At 42.2% G+C, this 15,688-nt stretch overlaps 2 protein-coding genes across 2 annotated transcripts in view; both read right to left on the minus strand.

Annotated features, from left to right (window-relative positions):
• Positions 1 to 15,688, minus strand: part of LOC148666806 (zona pellucida sperm-binding protein 3-like) — a 109,364-nt gene that overhangs the window by 24,401 nt on the left and 69,275 nt on the right. The gene's annotated exons all lie outside the window — the stretch shown is intronic.
• LOC148666810 (uncharacterized) lies at positions 7,974 to 14,862 on the minus strand. The gene is made up of 2 exons (XM_088632442.1): positions 14,368 to 14,862; positions 7,974 to 11,874 (listed from the first exon to the last, which is right to left on the minus strand). Exons 1-2 carry the CDS (start codon positions 14,753 to 14,755, stop codon positions 10,223 to 10,225), a joined length of 2,040 nt encoding a protein of 679 aa, XP_088488568.1. The 5' UTR covers positions 14,756 to 14,862; the 3' UTR covers positions 7,974 to 10,222.

The raw sequence follows: 15,688 nt of genomic DNA on the forward strand, positions 1-15,688 counted from the left end.
TTTGTCTTTCAGACGCTTCCCGGCTGTTTTCACCAGATTCAAATATTAACGGACGCAATGTCCATTCTGGAAGTCTGGTTGAAGCGGTTTAGTGGGGATTTGTTCACCGTCCACGTAGAGAGCCAGAAAGTTAACGTTGTAGTGTTTAAAATTGAAGGGGTTTTGGGTAAAACTGCCGCTGAATGCCGCGTTGTCCACAAACCCCAAAATGACCACTTTGGGTAACTGTCCGAGAAAGAGGTTTTCTTGGTTACACACACGGCTCCCGGCAGGCAGGCTGAAGACTTTCATCTGTACGCGGTCTATGGGGTATTTAGCGTTGGCCGTCAGGAGTGCTTCGGCGTGTCCCAGTCTGACCCCGGGTGACACTCTGACTCTTTTCACAAACAAAGATGCAGAGAGTACGCTCAGTTTGTATTCTCCGGCGTTGTTCATTAAGCAGAAAGCATCTCTGTTTCGTGTGAGTTTTATTTTCAGGTCTACGCCATTCAGTAGTAGTTTGTCCTGAAAAAACAGGTCGGCGTGAATGTGATCCAGGAGCTCTAGTTTTCGGCTTTGCGTCGTGTATGATGCTCTTTTTCTGAACCCCTGATTGGGACCATCCAAAATTGTGGACTCGTGTTCCCCGGCTGTGTCTTTGTCAAAGAGCCCTGTTGAATACTGCGTCTTCAGCGTCTCTTCACTGTAGTTCAGGACCGACTCTATAAAGGCTCTGTAAGGATAGCAGTTGTTGCTCTGGCTGATCAATCGGTCTCCTACGGTGATGTCAACCTGGCTGAAGATGGCTGCGATGGGGTACTTCACCAGGCTCACACGGGCTGCCGCATCAATGTCCCGACCGTCTTCTTCCATTATTTTACAGGTCAAATAGAGCAGGGTGTTGTTTAAATCTAAATAATCTTCTCCGTTGCCTGCGACGTAGAACTCCAGAGGTGCGTTTTCTGTTAGGGCTGTGAGGGGTGGAACTTCTATGTACAAGCTTTTCTCGATGCTTGTTTGGGTAGGTGCTAATTTAAATATGTCCAGCTCCGACTTGGCTCATTCTGCAGACATGAACAAAAGCCATGTTTAAAATATGTCTCGTTTCGTGTCTCGTTGATTGCGGTGTGTCACGCTCTTCTTGGTCGACCTGAAGCTTTTATGAGTTGCCTGTCTGCGCTTAGCCATTCTTTTATCAGGTTTCGGCGGCCCCCGACGGTGTGATGATGACGTCTGTCTTTTTCTCCTGACACCCCTGCGGATGTATGCTAGACCTGAACCTTCCTGCTGATGTGCAGCCACCTTAGACATGACCGCGCTTGTAACGTTGCTGACCACGTCTTTGGTGATGTTTTTAGCTGCCGATGCCATGTGCGGCTTAGCTATTTCAAACCCGCGTTTCAGAAAAGGCACGGCTTTTCTAAATAGCGCTCTGAAAATACCCCCCGATACCAGCGCCGTACTGAACCGGTAGCCCTGAAAATCCTGGTAATCCATAACCAGCCTGTTGTTTGTAGTAGTGTGTATACAAAGAAGGATCCCCGTAGCTCTTGATGACCGTCATCCTTTTAGATGTTTGTCGCTTTCACAGGTCTGAAATGGAGCTTGACGATGACCTATCCAAATGCAAATGACACGTGTTCGTTTTGATCCGTCTTTATTTCAATAGTGATGTTGTTAAAATGGTCGATGCTCACCAGCACGTAATGGGGTTTGTCGTACAATACTGTGACGAATTCACCATCCACGCCTCTGAAGGGCACACAACACAAAAGCGGTACGTAGACGTCGCCTATTAACTGGTGTTCTATGATATCGGTGTATATATACATGGTGTTAAATCCGCCAGTCATATCGACGGGGTGCGGTGATTTTACACCGGCGACACCCGAATTAAAACCCAACATCCGCGCTAGGTGGTCACGCACTTGCATAACAAACCGTTTATCACTAACAATCCTTACCGACCGGCTAATGGGGTTGTATTTAAGACTTACAGCCGTTAACTTGGATTTTTCAGCAGCCCGTTTCATTTCATGCAAGAGCTGCTCGATGTTGCCGTAGTACCCTCTCGGTAAGGTACAGGTCCAGATAGTCTTGAGCTCCTCGCTGACGAACAGAAAAACTTCGTCTTCATCAAAAGTGTTTAGTGTATTCGGATAGTGTAGTTCGACCAGGCCCACTTCCCAGCCCCCGTCCAGGTCAATCGCCTTTGCCAGATGCTCTGTGAAGCACGCGTTAGTGTTCTTTGGAAACATCTTTGAGGATGAATTACTAGCCAGCATCACATAGAAACCATTGGGGTTCATTTTTCACCACCTCTATATGTCTCGGACCTCAGAAGCCTTCACTCAACTATTGAATTTATCGCTCCAGCCACGCCACTTTACCAAAAGCTGTTTTTGCCACGACCCCTGGCTGCTAAAATCGTTTGGATGCGGTAGACGTTCTCAACATCTGGGTTTATCTTCTGTAGCTCTTCGGCATAGAAGGAGCCCTTAATGTTGTTGCCTGCGTAGTCCTGCAGTTTGTAATAGGGTCTCAGAGCCGCGGTCCGCTCTTTGACAGTGAAAATTTCATCTGTGAAGGTCTGTTCATATCCCTTCTCAAACACTCCCTTTATTTTGGACACCCGCACGCGATCACCCACATTAAATGAAAACTTTGACGGTTTTCTCTTAAAGTGCTCGTCATTGACCGTTCTCCACACCTCAAGGGAGTTGTCGGACGTAACAGAAGCCGGGGTTCGTTTAATAGTCTTGTGGTAACTATGGTTATAAGTGTAAATAAGATCTGAAAGGACGTCGATATATCGAAAGGTGTTTTTGTGTGTCAGGTACCTCCACATTTTTGTTTTAATAGTTCTGTTAAACCTCTCGACCACGCTAGCCTTCACATCGCTGGCCGTAACGAAATGTTCAATATTCTCACGTTTGAGAAAATTTTGGAAGGTCCTGTTAAGAAATTTTTTACCATCGTCCGTTTGTAGCTTTTTAGGAGCACGCCCCTCTTGCAGTATATTTCGGAATGCGCCTGTCACGGCCCCTCCAGTCTTGGTTTTCAGCGGCACGGCCCAAGCGTATTTAGACAGCATGTCTATACACATTAAGATGTAACAGAAACCGTCGTTGAACTAGCGGTGTTCTCTCATGTCCACCAAGTCGGCCTGCCACTGCCAGTCCATTTCGGACACCAGCGTCCTGTTTCTCTTAAAACGTACGCGCGCCGGCTTGTGCAGCGTATAAGCAGCCTGGCCGGACAACCACTCAACCACCCAGCCGCTCACACCCCGGGATCTCGCGGCCCGCACCAGACTCCCCGCGCCTCCGTAACTACCCGATTTCCTAGGGTTATAATAGAGCGCACTCATCCCCGCGGCAGACATGGTCCCCTTCCAAACCAATACACACTTTCACACACCTAAAGCGAGGGATGCGCCGACTTGGGGCTTTGGGACCCTGAGGCGCCGGACCGACCGGCCAGGGGGAGGCGGGAGTTTCGACCCACACCATTGGCTCCTAAGGGGGTGGGACATGCACACATAACAACACGACATTGGCTGGCATGGGGGCGGGACAGCCAACCACCTCGGACGACCATTGGCTGGAAAAGGGGGCATGGTACCTGTCAAAAGTTTGACGAAAGGTGTCGCTTTATACTACTACCGTTGTTCCCCAAGAAGGAAAGCTGTTTTACACTGACGTCACTCCTTTTTATTTAATCCAGATTTTAAAGACAACTCCGCCCTCAAAGGAAATCAAAGGAAAATGTTGTATTAGTACGAGCTTCACAGGCTCTGAATCAGACCATTTCAATTAGTCTGATCAGTGCAGGACAAGTTAATGTAGAATTATTGCTTTGTCTGTCTCTTGTTTGTATATAAATGAATGTCTCTTAAAACTTAATGTTAGTTTTTAATTTAGTTTTAGTTTTACGCCATGCGTTGACATATGCACAAACACACGAAATGTCTCATTCCTGATTCAGCTCATGCTCCATAGGAGAGAAAAGATTCCTCCTGTTTTTCGTATAACCATATCAGAACAGAAGCCCGTGTCACCCAGGTCTGATTCAAGATCGAGTTGCATCTTCAACATTTTGTTTTTGTTTCTGATCATAATTTTCTTTAGTTATGATCAATATTGAACATTTTCTAAATAAAACAAAACTAATCAAACATGCAGGCAGATTTTTTAAAAGTATTAGGAGTTGACAGAGCGCTCCTTCGGAATAGTTGTCAGAAAATGTGAGAAAAGGAAAGTTACGTAAACTCTCACACACAGCATTAAAGACTGGAATCTGATCATAAAAAAACTAGCTGTCTCCCCATCGGTAATCAAGCCCCGGTTTCCCGCGTGACAGGCAGGGACACAAACAACTTTACTAACTAGGAGCGCTTGCTACCTCTGTCAGAGGATCTCAATCTGCTTTCCGTGTACAAGAAGATGTCCAACTCATGTAGCTAAAGACATAGACGACAGTGCTCCACTGAAATCTTGATCTCACAACCCTCGGCATGACTCCGCTGTTCTGCTTTAGACAAAGGGGGGAAAAGACTTCTTTCATCACACGTTCTGCACTGTTTACGGTGTTTGCAGTGCTCTTTCTTAATTGAAAACCAGGAATCGGCACCATATGAGGTGAGACTAGATAATATTGGAACAAGTAGCCTCGCCATTCCATGCGTGACGTGAGCAAAGTGTAATTCCTGTCTTTATAGTGTGCTTGTTAGAGACCTAGCTGGCACCCAGAGCGCTTTAAATCCGGGAGACAGCAGCCCAAGACAAGAGAGCTTCCTTCGTCTAAGTTTTTTGCGTGAAGGGGGAAAACCATGCGTGTGCTGCAAACCATCTTAGTATCGAAGTGCCGTCCCACATAACCGATCCGAACAATCTGCTTTACAGAGGAGCACTGCCGGAGCTTATCGTTGGCGAACTGAACACCAGGCCGACCTCTTCTGTGACTCTTAAACTCTAAATCTTAAGGTTGTGATTTCAAGCTCCACACTGGCGGGAAATTCCATAGGTTATGATCAAATTTTCTTGCATGCTAATCAAATGAAATATTAAGAAACTTTTCCCAAAACAAGTTTCACAGTGACTTTGTAGGTGACATTTTCCTGATGAGAATAAGGTTTCGTATGCGATCAATAACAGCACCAGAATAAAATACCGGAAAGAAATGACCTGTCACTAAGAGAATTCATTAAATGACGCCGAGACATAATCAGAAAATCGACATCAAGAAAATGTTAATCACTTTACATATTCTTTAGCATTTTTATATATACACATTCTTATAGACGTTCAAGGTGTTCTAGTCGCTGTACTCTTCGTAGATAATCTAAACGAAATTACAGTACAGAACAGGACACGCAGTGAGGAGCTCACACAACAAATACTCTTGAACACAAAAAAAGTAAAGGCACATGGCACATCACGTATGAGTTTAGTCACAACTACCTCAGAGATTGTAAGCTGGGTAGTTTCAGATCACTTTTTTATTAAAAGTTCAAGCAAACCTGAATAACTTTGCAAGAGACATTTCAGAATCCTAGTCAAATCCAGTATGATTGCTGTATTGATTGTACTGATTGCGGATGCTGTAAAAATAAAATGACATCAAGGGTGCTGTACGCAGAGGTCTAAAGCCTGCTCCACAGAAGAACCTTATCCAGAGGTGTTAAAGAAGTCGAGATCTCGCCATGAGAGGGGAAGTGTTGCGCCCCTGAAGAGGGAAATGATTAAATAATCAGTCACTCAACTTGTTTCCTCATCAGTGGCTTTTAGTGTGATTCTATATAGGATAAACAATTTACAGTAATACAATATAACAAAGAATATAAGCTGAAAGTTACAAAAATGGTTCTTAATATTTTTCTAACTATACATTAAGAAAATATTCTGCATTATGTCTTATTCAGTCTTCTCCTTAGTATATTCTACATTTCAGTAAAACACAATCTAAATCGACGATATCACGAGACCACATTAGTATTTCTTTAAAAACATAATGTTCACTAGCAATATAAAAATGTGGAGCACTTTGGTTATTATAAACACCAATAAATATAGAAAACCAGGAACAGTTTCTGTTCCTAAGGCTAAATAATCTAAGGCTATTACCGAACATGAACTAAATTGCTAATTTCAAATTTCATTTCATTTAACATTCAAATTTAATTTAATTTAAAATTAAATTCAAATTTCATTTAACATACCAAATACATGGCCTTTATGCTAACTATGAGGATTGGCGCTACCAACTTTGTTCTAATAACTCAATATAATTTAACAAATACACTCAAATCTGAACGGAAAATACTTTTGACATAATAACAAATCATTGACAACTTTTCTCCAAATCACAATCGTGTTTTATACACTTTTTACCTGAAGAGGGAAATGAGTTATAGTTACTCAACTCTTTCTTTCCTCATCAGTAGCTTTGATTAGTTTGAATGAGGAATGGGAGCTCCCTCTCACTGTTTCACAGACATAAGTAGTAAATTATTGATTAAAACTGTAGACTCTACGGGTAGATAACAGATAAAAAGACTGAACAAAATAACATCCCAGTGAAAACTATACGAAATGACAGCGTCCATTTTACTTTTACATGTATCTATTTTAACGGCTGTGTAACTTTTAATAAACACAGTATCACGTATTCCATTCAGTTTTTTTCAACAAGCAATGTTTGTTACTTCCAATCAGATTGCAATCCAATTTTTTTTTTACTTATCGTACTTTTGAGCACACGTTCTGTGCTATTGTGTGCTGTATTATTCTTTCTTGCCTCACCAGGGTTATGAGGTGGAAGGCAGAAGGTTATTCTTTACATTTATACTCCAGTTCTTTCTTCTATCACCCATCCAGGCTTATACTTCTGTCCTCTCCACACCTCACATTCTTCTCCGTCATCGCCACCTCTCGCAGCCCATCACTACCTGTTTTTTTACCCTTTTTGCTTGTCGCACAACCCTTCTTTTAACTTTTTTTAAAAGTTGTTTGTCTTCTTTTCTTGACTTAGCATTGCTAATATTAATTCCCTCCCCATATTCTCATAACTTAACAACAATACTATCGCCATTCATTTAGCAGCAGCTGCAACTCACAACTGGCAACCCACTGAAGCTCAGCAGGTGTGAGCCTGGTCAGTACCTGGATGGGAGACCTCCTGGGAAGGTTGCTGCTGGATGAGGTGTTAGTGGGGCCTGCAGGGGGCGCTCACCCTGTGGTCCATGTGGGTCCTAGTGCCCCATTATAGTGACGGGGACACTACACTTTAAACAGGCGCCGTCCTTCAGATGAGATGTAAAACCGAAGTCCCGAATCTCTGTGGTCATTAAAAATCCCAGGGTGTTTCTTGAAAAAGAGTAGGGGTGTAACCCTGGTGTCCTGGCCAAATTTCCCATTAGCCCTTACTAATCATGGCCTCCTAATAATCCCCATCTCTGCACTGGCTTCATTACTCTGCTCTCCTTCCCACTGAGAGCTGATGTGTGGTGAGCGTTCTGGCGCACTATGGCTGCTGTTGCATCATCCAGGTGGGACTGCACATTGGTGGCAGTGGAGGGGAGTCCTCATTACCTGTAAAGCGCTTTGAGTGGAGTGTCCAGAAAAGCACTATAAAAGTGTAAGCAATTATTATTTTTATTATGTTTTATTTCAATCTAAATACATAACTTTTGTTTCCATGTTCCCTTTACCTTTAGCCCTTATAATACTCCTCCTTAAGTGGTCTAGAACCGACCCTGTTTTATCTGGACTAGATACCATCTCCAGATCTATCAGTGCTGCCAGCGGAGCTGCCATCACACTTACAAGTACCCTTGAGGTCAGTGAATATGAGTCTGGTGTTAGCATACAGGGCCAACTCCTCACTTAACACTCAGCTCAGCAGTCACTGGTGATTAAACTGCTAGCACAACTGGTCTATACTCATATTATTAATAATATTATTAACCTTAGCTTCCTTAGCAGGACACAGTCTTGTGTGGATTCAGTTTTATTGAGCTCAATAAGTCCGACAACGCGCGCTGGGTCTGCCCCACAGAACAGACAAACTGCAAGGGTTTCCCAGCTCTTATATATACAGTCAGAAGAAAGTTTGTTTCACAATCTGAGTGCTTGTCCTGTTCTTTGATATATAATTACTTCTTGTCCTACTCTGTCTTGCTCTAGGTTCTGCCCTTTGATATGCAGCAGACATTGGTCTGGTTTGTCCTGTCTGTGGGTGTTGTTCCTGTCTGTTATTATGTAACGTTAAGTCACTGGGGCTGCTAAAGCAAATCAGCTTTATGGCATCTTAGTTTAACTTTTGTTTGAGGCTAAATTAACAGACCCCATCAACACCTTTCACAATGTGCTTAAGTTGAAAGGGTCAGTAACTTGGAATTCCTTGGCGTCCATATCACCGAGAACCTCACATGGTCTCTCAACACCACCTGTCTGATCAAGAAAGCGCAACAGCGCCTGTACTTCCTAAGACGGTTGAAGAAGGCTAAGATATCTCCCCAGATCCTCACTAACTTTTACAGATGCACTACAGAAAGCACACTGACAGGCTGCATCACAGTGTGGTATGGCAACTGCAGTGCTTCTGACTGCAAAGCCCTACAGCGGGTGGTGAAAACTGCCCAGTCTATCACTGGGGTTGCCCTCCCATCTATACAGGACATTAATGACAGACGGTGCTTGAGGAAAGCTCTAAGCATCATCAAAGACCTGACACACCCCAGCTACAGACTTTATGATCTGCTACCATCTGGAAAACGGTACCGGAGCATTCGGGCCTGGACTACCAGACTCAGAGACAGTTCTTACCCCTGCATTATCAAACTATTAAACTCCCAGCTTCTCTCACTCTCACCTCACCTCTCACCTATGATCTGAAACTCACAGCGCCTTCTTTCTTTCTTACCAAAAACCCAAACACACATTGAAAATCTACCTCTACCATACATGTCAATGTATGGTAGAGGTAGATCCCCATAATTTCATTCCCTTTATTTCATTCTGTTTATGCATGTTTTTGCACATAACCTGTTATCTTTTTGCTGTTTTGAACATTGCCTGTTGTTGATGGTTTTTTTGACAGTCAGTGATATTTATTGTGCAATTTATCAAGCAATTGAACACCAGTGAATTTGAAATGAACACAGGTGTACCTTGTTAATGTATTAAGTGTGATCTCTCAAGATAATTGACCCAAATTAGGTTGTTAAAACAAAGGGAGTGAATACTTATCAATTAAGTAATTTTCCATTCTAAATACTTAACATTACAGAGAATTGCTTCTACAGGAGTGGAAAAAATCCCATTCAAATATGATTTAATTTGACTTTGCAACACAGCAGAATGAGAAATAAACAATGGGATGTGAATATTTTCTGAAGGCACTGTATATATTGCTTGTCCTGTCTTGTTTAAAAAAAAATAGCTGCAGTGAAAAAAAACATTAAAATATAGAATTATTACTAATGGTGCCAAAATAGATTTTCTTATTAAAAGAGATTCATACAATATCTTATTCTTTATTTTGTACCCTTTATTGCATAAATATTTCTTGTATTTGATATATATATCCTCCCTGGGGATAAATACACTTTAGATTGTGCAACACAGACTTTGAGCTCTTTCTGTAGAATTTAATCAGATGTGTGACTTTTTTTTCCCTTAAGAGTGACAGTTAAGGATCTTAATCTGTTTTACACACATTCTTTGCTTAACATGGTAAGTTAAAAGCTGTTAAACAATAACAAGCCTATCCAATGAGACAGTCTTAATTGTAAATTAAACATGACTATAATTAACATTCCAAGGGTATAAGGAATTCAATTCAATTTAGAAATTAATTCAATGTAGACCTAATTCATTTTAAAATTGAATTAAACTAAAAACATTTTACTATACACAAATTAAACTCTGTGACAAGAGCTATTTCTATTTTAGTCAACTGTAAATAAGAGTATAGTCAAAATTTAATGGACCAGACGAACTCAAAAGTGGGTGACTATGACTAATAGATATTTTAGGAACAAGTAAAGGTTTGCTGAAAAGAGAAGAAAATAAATGTTTCGACAGTGGAGCCTTTTTCGGATGTCACATGCTGATGCATCTACCTACTTGCACTAAAAGACATTTTAGTTGACTTGACTGGTGACTGACCTGGTGACTAGATTGGTGTTTTTAAGTCACCTGACTGGAAAAAAACTCTTCCCACACTAACTGCAGCTGAATTATCTCTCTCCTGTGTGAATACGCTGGTGGGTTTTTAAGACATCTGACCGACTAAAACTCTTCCCACACTGACTGCAGCTGAACGGTCTCTCTCCTGTATGAATGCGCTGGTGGGTTTTTAAGTCACCTGACCGACTAAAACTCTTCCCACACTGTCTGCAGCTGAATGGTCTCTCTCCTGTGTGAATGCGCTGGTGGCTTGTTAAGTCGCCTGACTGACTAAAACTCTTCCCACACTGACTGCAGCTGAACGGTCTCTCCCCTGTGTGAATGCGCTGGTGTGATTGTAAGTGGTTTCTTTTACTAAAACTCTTCCCACACTGACTGCAGCTGAACGGCCTCTCCACTGTGTGAATGCGCTGGTGGGTTATTAAGGTACTTGACCGAATAAAACTCTTCCCACACTGACTGCAGCTGAATGGTCTCTCTCCTGTGTGAATGCGCTGGTGTGTTTTTAAGTCATCTGACCGACTAAAACTCTTCCCACACTGACTGCAGCTGAACGGCCTCTCTCCTGTGTGAATGCGCTTGTGGGTTTTTAAGTCACCTGACCGACTAAAACTCTTCCCACACTGACTGCAGCTGAAAGGCCTCTCTCCTGTGTGAATGCGCTGGTGGGTTATTAAGTTACTTGATTGTCTAAAACTCTTCCCACACTGACTGCAGCTGAATGGTCTCTCTCCTGTGTGAAGGTGCCGGTAGGGTTTTGAAATGCTAGACTGACAGAAACGCTCCTCCTCCCTGTGCCATAATAGCAGTTTGTCCACTCCATCGGAGCAAGGCCTTGAGTGATTCTTCCTCATCCTCTGATCATGCTGGGGTCTCTTATTCTGAAAATGCTCCATGGAATGGTCTTGCTCTGTGTGATGAAAGTGAGATTTGTTTTCTTCATTATGTCCCTCAGTGTTCTGCTCAGCAGTGTGAATCATCTGGGGCTCCTTCTCCAGCTCTCTGAGACTAAAACCGCCCAGTTCATTCAGTTGTTCCTCTCTTTGCCCAAGAACAGACACACTCTCCAGTTCATTAAAACTTTCAACAATTTTCTGAGTAACCAGATTATTAAACCTGTGTGTAAAGTCATCAGATGCTAAGGGATTGCATGATTGTTTGAGACTGTGCAATGACAGTCTCTCCACTTGAACAGAACAAGGCCTAATTATCAAGCCCTGTAGGAGCTGCTGTTGCTCCTCCCTGTACTGACTCTCCTCTCTGTGCTGTATCTCAACAATGTTTTCTTCACTAGGTACATCAGTCTGCTGCTCTGCACAGTCAATCAACTGGGGCTCCATGTCCTGCTCTGTAAGATTAAAGACATCCAGTTCTTCACTGTGCTCTTGTACAGAGACACAGCCCAGTTCATTACAACCTTGTGTAATATTGTTCGAGTCCAGATTATTCATCTTCTTTGTAAAATCATCACATACTAAGCGCCCAGGTGTCTCACTCTCAGACTCCATCTTCATCATGGGCACAGAGTCCAGAACCTCAACAATCTGTCTGCTCTCTGTGTGCTGCTCACTGAGAGTCTTTTTCCCTTCTGGAGCAGTGAGCTCTGTCTCCTGCATCAGACTGGAGCCCCACTCCTCCTCACTGTGCTTCTGTTCAAGAGGAGCCCTTTCCCCAGCCTCAGAGAGAGCACTGGCCTCTGAACCTGTAAACAGAACAAGACAAAATCTTTATAATAATAATAAAAAACTTTATTTTATATAGCACCTTTAAAGGTGGCTTCTCAAAGCATTTTACAGAATGCCAACAACAAAAAATACACAAAATAAGCATGATGAGAACACACAGTTAGAGGAGACAGTAGATGGTGGTACTAAATACAGTAGGAGCAGAGGGGTAAAGAATAGTTCAATGAAGGGTCTTCTAAAGAAGAAGGTTTTGAGTCTGGATTTGAAGGAGTTTAGAGAAGGTGACTCTCTGATATCCTTGGGGAGAGAGTTCCAGAGCTTTGGGGCATAATAGGAGAAGGCCATCTCACCCATTGATTGTAGACGGACTTGGGGACAGATAGGAGAACACAATTAGAAGAGCGAAGGTTGTGAGGTGGGGAGTAGGATGATAACCCAGACAGGTACTGAGGTACCAAGCCATGGAGAGGCTTATAGGTGAGCAGGAGGATTGTTAAGTTGACATGCAACTTGACAGGAAGCCAGTGCAAGGACTCCAGGATAGGAGTAATGTGACTAGACCTAGTCAGGATTCTGGCTACTGAATTTTGGACATACTGAAGTTTGTTCAATGTGGATTTAGAGTCCCCAGAGAGTAGAGCGTTACAGTAGTCTATTCAAGATTAGACAACTCTTTTCAGCCACAGTTAGTGATAACACAGGGCGTAGTGGAGAAATATTTTTGAAGTGAATGAAAGATGTTTTGACAACATGCTGCACATATGGGTCAAACATCAAATATCATCCCCAAGTTTTTCAATATAGACTGAGGCTCAAGTATAAGAAAATCTACAGATAGAGTTACAGCATTGGTTTTACAAAGTTGATGGGTGGTGCCAATAAGCATGACTTCAGTCTTGTCACAGTTAAGATGAAGGACATTTTGAGTCATCCAAGATTTTATATGGGAGATGCAACTAAATAGAATAGAGACAGACACATCAGCGTCAGGTTTGGTATGGATGTATATTTGAGTATCATCAGCATAGTAGTGATAGCTGAGGCCATGTGATCTAAAAAGCTTTAAACCACACACACGCATACAAGTACACTCACAATCAATTTGGGTTGTTTAAACATAGCGGAATATGTGGGTATAAGGAGGTGTTCTGATTTAGCTTTGTCAGAAACCTAACTACCATGTAAAAAGTAAGTCTACTGTAATAATATCACAATCACATTATATTTACATTAACAGTGCACTGAGAGAGAGGGATCAATACAGACTGAGTGGACACCACAGAACATTAACACTGCAATCAGAGAAAGAGGTTAATACAGACACACTGACTAACTGGACACTACAGAGCATTAACACTATACTGAGAGAGAGGGGTTAATCCAGACACTGACTGGACACTTCAGCACATTAACAATGCACTGAGAGAGAGAGGTGGGTTAACAGACAAATTGACTGCACCCTACAGTACATTAACACTACACTGAGACAGAGGGGTAAATACAGACACTGATTGGACATAACAGTACATTAACACTGCACTGAGAGAGAGGGCACATGAACACTGCACTAAGAGAGAGGGGTGAACACAGACAGACTGACTGGACACTACCGTGCATTAACACTATACTGAAAGAGAGGGGTTAATACAGACACTGACTGTACACTACAGCACATAAACAATGCATTGAGAGAGAGAGGTGGGTTAACAGACAAACTGCTTGCACACTACAGTACATTAACACTACACTAAGACAGAGGGGTAAATACAGACAGTGATTGGGCATAACATTACATTAAAACTGCACTGAGAGAGAGGTCTTAATAGAGACATGCTGACTGAACACTACAGTACATTAACACAGTACTGAGAGAGGGGTTCATACAGACACACTGACTGGACACTCCGGTATATTAACACTGCACTGAGAGAGAGAGGGGTTGATTCACACACACTTACTGCACAGTACAGTACATAAACAATGCACTTAGAGAGAGAGGTTAATACAGACACACTGGATTAATATTCCAGAGGAGTTAATACAGACACAGACCGTGGAGGACGGTAATACTTAAACCAATTGAAATATTTTTTTTACACAATCATTAGTATACATATTAAATCTAGACCAATACAACGTAAATACAATATTTATAAATGTTGTTTCATAATGATGTTGGGTTACAAATTGATTCAGTGGAACAATTGTTGAATGTGAACGAGGTGTTTTCAGCACCTTAACCGGACAAAACAGTTCAGTTTCTAGTAAAGAATCCCGTTGCTACATCACAAGTCTTTCCCACTTCACTCTGCATCTCTGCACTATATTCTCACCAGTGAGGAAAGTTTTTTGATGACAGTTTGATAGTTTGTTAGATAACGAGAATGTTTACTCTTGCGAGATGTTTTCTTTAAAATAAAGTTTGTTATTTAAAAAATCTCACCGGTGAGGAAGTTATAGACACTGGTTTTAAACACACATACTGACTTCATACAAGTCACCACACTGACCTGAGAGCTGCAGTTCCGTATCCATTTCTTCTTTTATTTCTGCAGAGACTTCACAGGGAAGCGTGTGTCCAACACGATCTGTCTGTTCCTGATCTCCTCCTGCTCCCGACTCCTTCTCCCTCAGCTGCAATCTCCACTTCAGGCTCTCGTTTTCCTTCTTCAGTTGCGCCATTTCACTCCCGACACTGTCCTCCACACACTGTGTGATTTTAAACACGGCCCGTCTCACCAGGATCCGGGAGACGCTGCGGAGTTTGTCTTGAAACTCGTCCTCCGAATCACACATCCTGTTTCCAAAAACTTCTGACAATTCATACACGATCGATTTGAGCAAAACGTGCATGAAAGAGTCAAGCTGGGTTTGCAGATTTAACAAGCACTCCGCCATCCTTCTTCAGAGTCGGTCAGAAACAAAGGCTGACTTCCGAAGTTTAAACAGAACAACTTATTTTTTATTCTTCACAGATCCTGTTGTCAGGGCTGTGCTCTGTTCAAGCATAAACGCAGTCGACAAGACGTTACGTATTCAGAACCTGAAGTTATTTTGAAGAAACACAACAACTTTCTTTAAAGAAAATTATTCAGTCACTCACACGTGGGTGAAATACATGCAGGGTCGCGCAGTATAATGACGTCATTCGTTAGCGCGGCCACAGTTTCAAAACAATAGAGAAGCGGAGCTGAGAAAGAGGAGTTTCTTCAGCCTGATATAAACTTCTCTGCAACACCTAGCGCGACCTAGTCAAGAGGAGTGAATCACCTGCGACCTTCGCCGTTCGTAACGGAACAGATTTATTTTTTGCCCTTTCACAACCCTCCTCCCCAACGAAAACGTCTCAAGTGGATTTTTTCAAGTGGGTTTTGATCTCCCTATGCAGGTTTTTGGTTAAAGAAAAAAAATGCTGTCGTTCAATGCGTTTGACATATCCCAACAGTGACAGAGTTCTTTTGCGACACTGTTTCTACTTTTATCTTCTTTCTGTACGCTTTGATAAAAAAACGAGAAATCGTGCAAGGGGAAAAATGTATTTTTTCATAGAGAAAACGTGCACTAGGAACTGTGGTGTTGAGAAGAAATGATTTAACACGATACGTGACCTTATTTAACGGAGCAAATGCTCACCCAGCAAGGTCTGGAGAACTTGGAGAGTCTGGTGGATGTGATACTTTCACGGTATTGTGGAAGAAAACAGTCTTTCTTTGAATTCTCAATCAATCGGAATTTCAGTGCGAAATATAAACCCTTTGTCTGATTTAAAGAGATTATATTTTAAAACTCATAAAAATTCAGAAAACACGTTTCACACTTTGAAATTTAAGA

Source organism: Lepisosteus platostomus, chromosome 5 (genome assembly GCF_059453375.1).
Source record: "Lepisosteus platostomus isolate fLepPlt1 chromosome 5, fLepPlt1.hap1, whole genome shotgun sequence".
NCBI classification, from domain to species: Eukaryota; Metazoa; Chordata; class Actinopteri; order Semionotiformes; family Lepisosteidae; genus Lepisosteus; species Lepisosteus platostomus.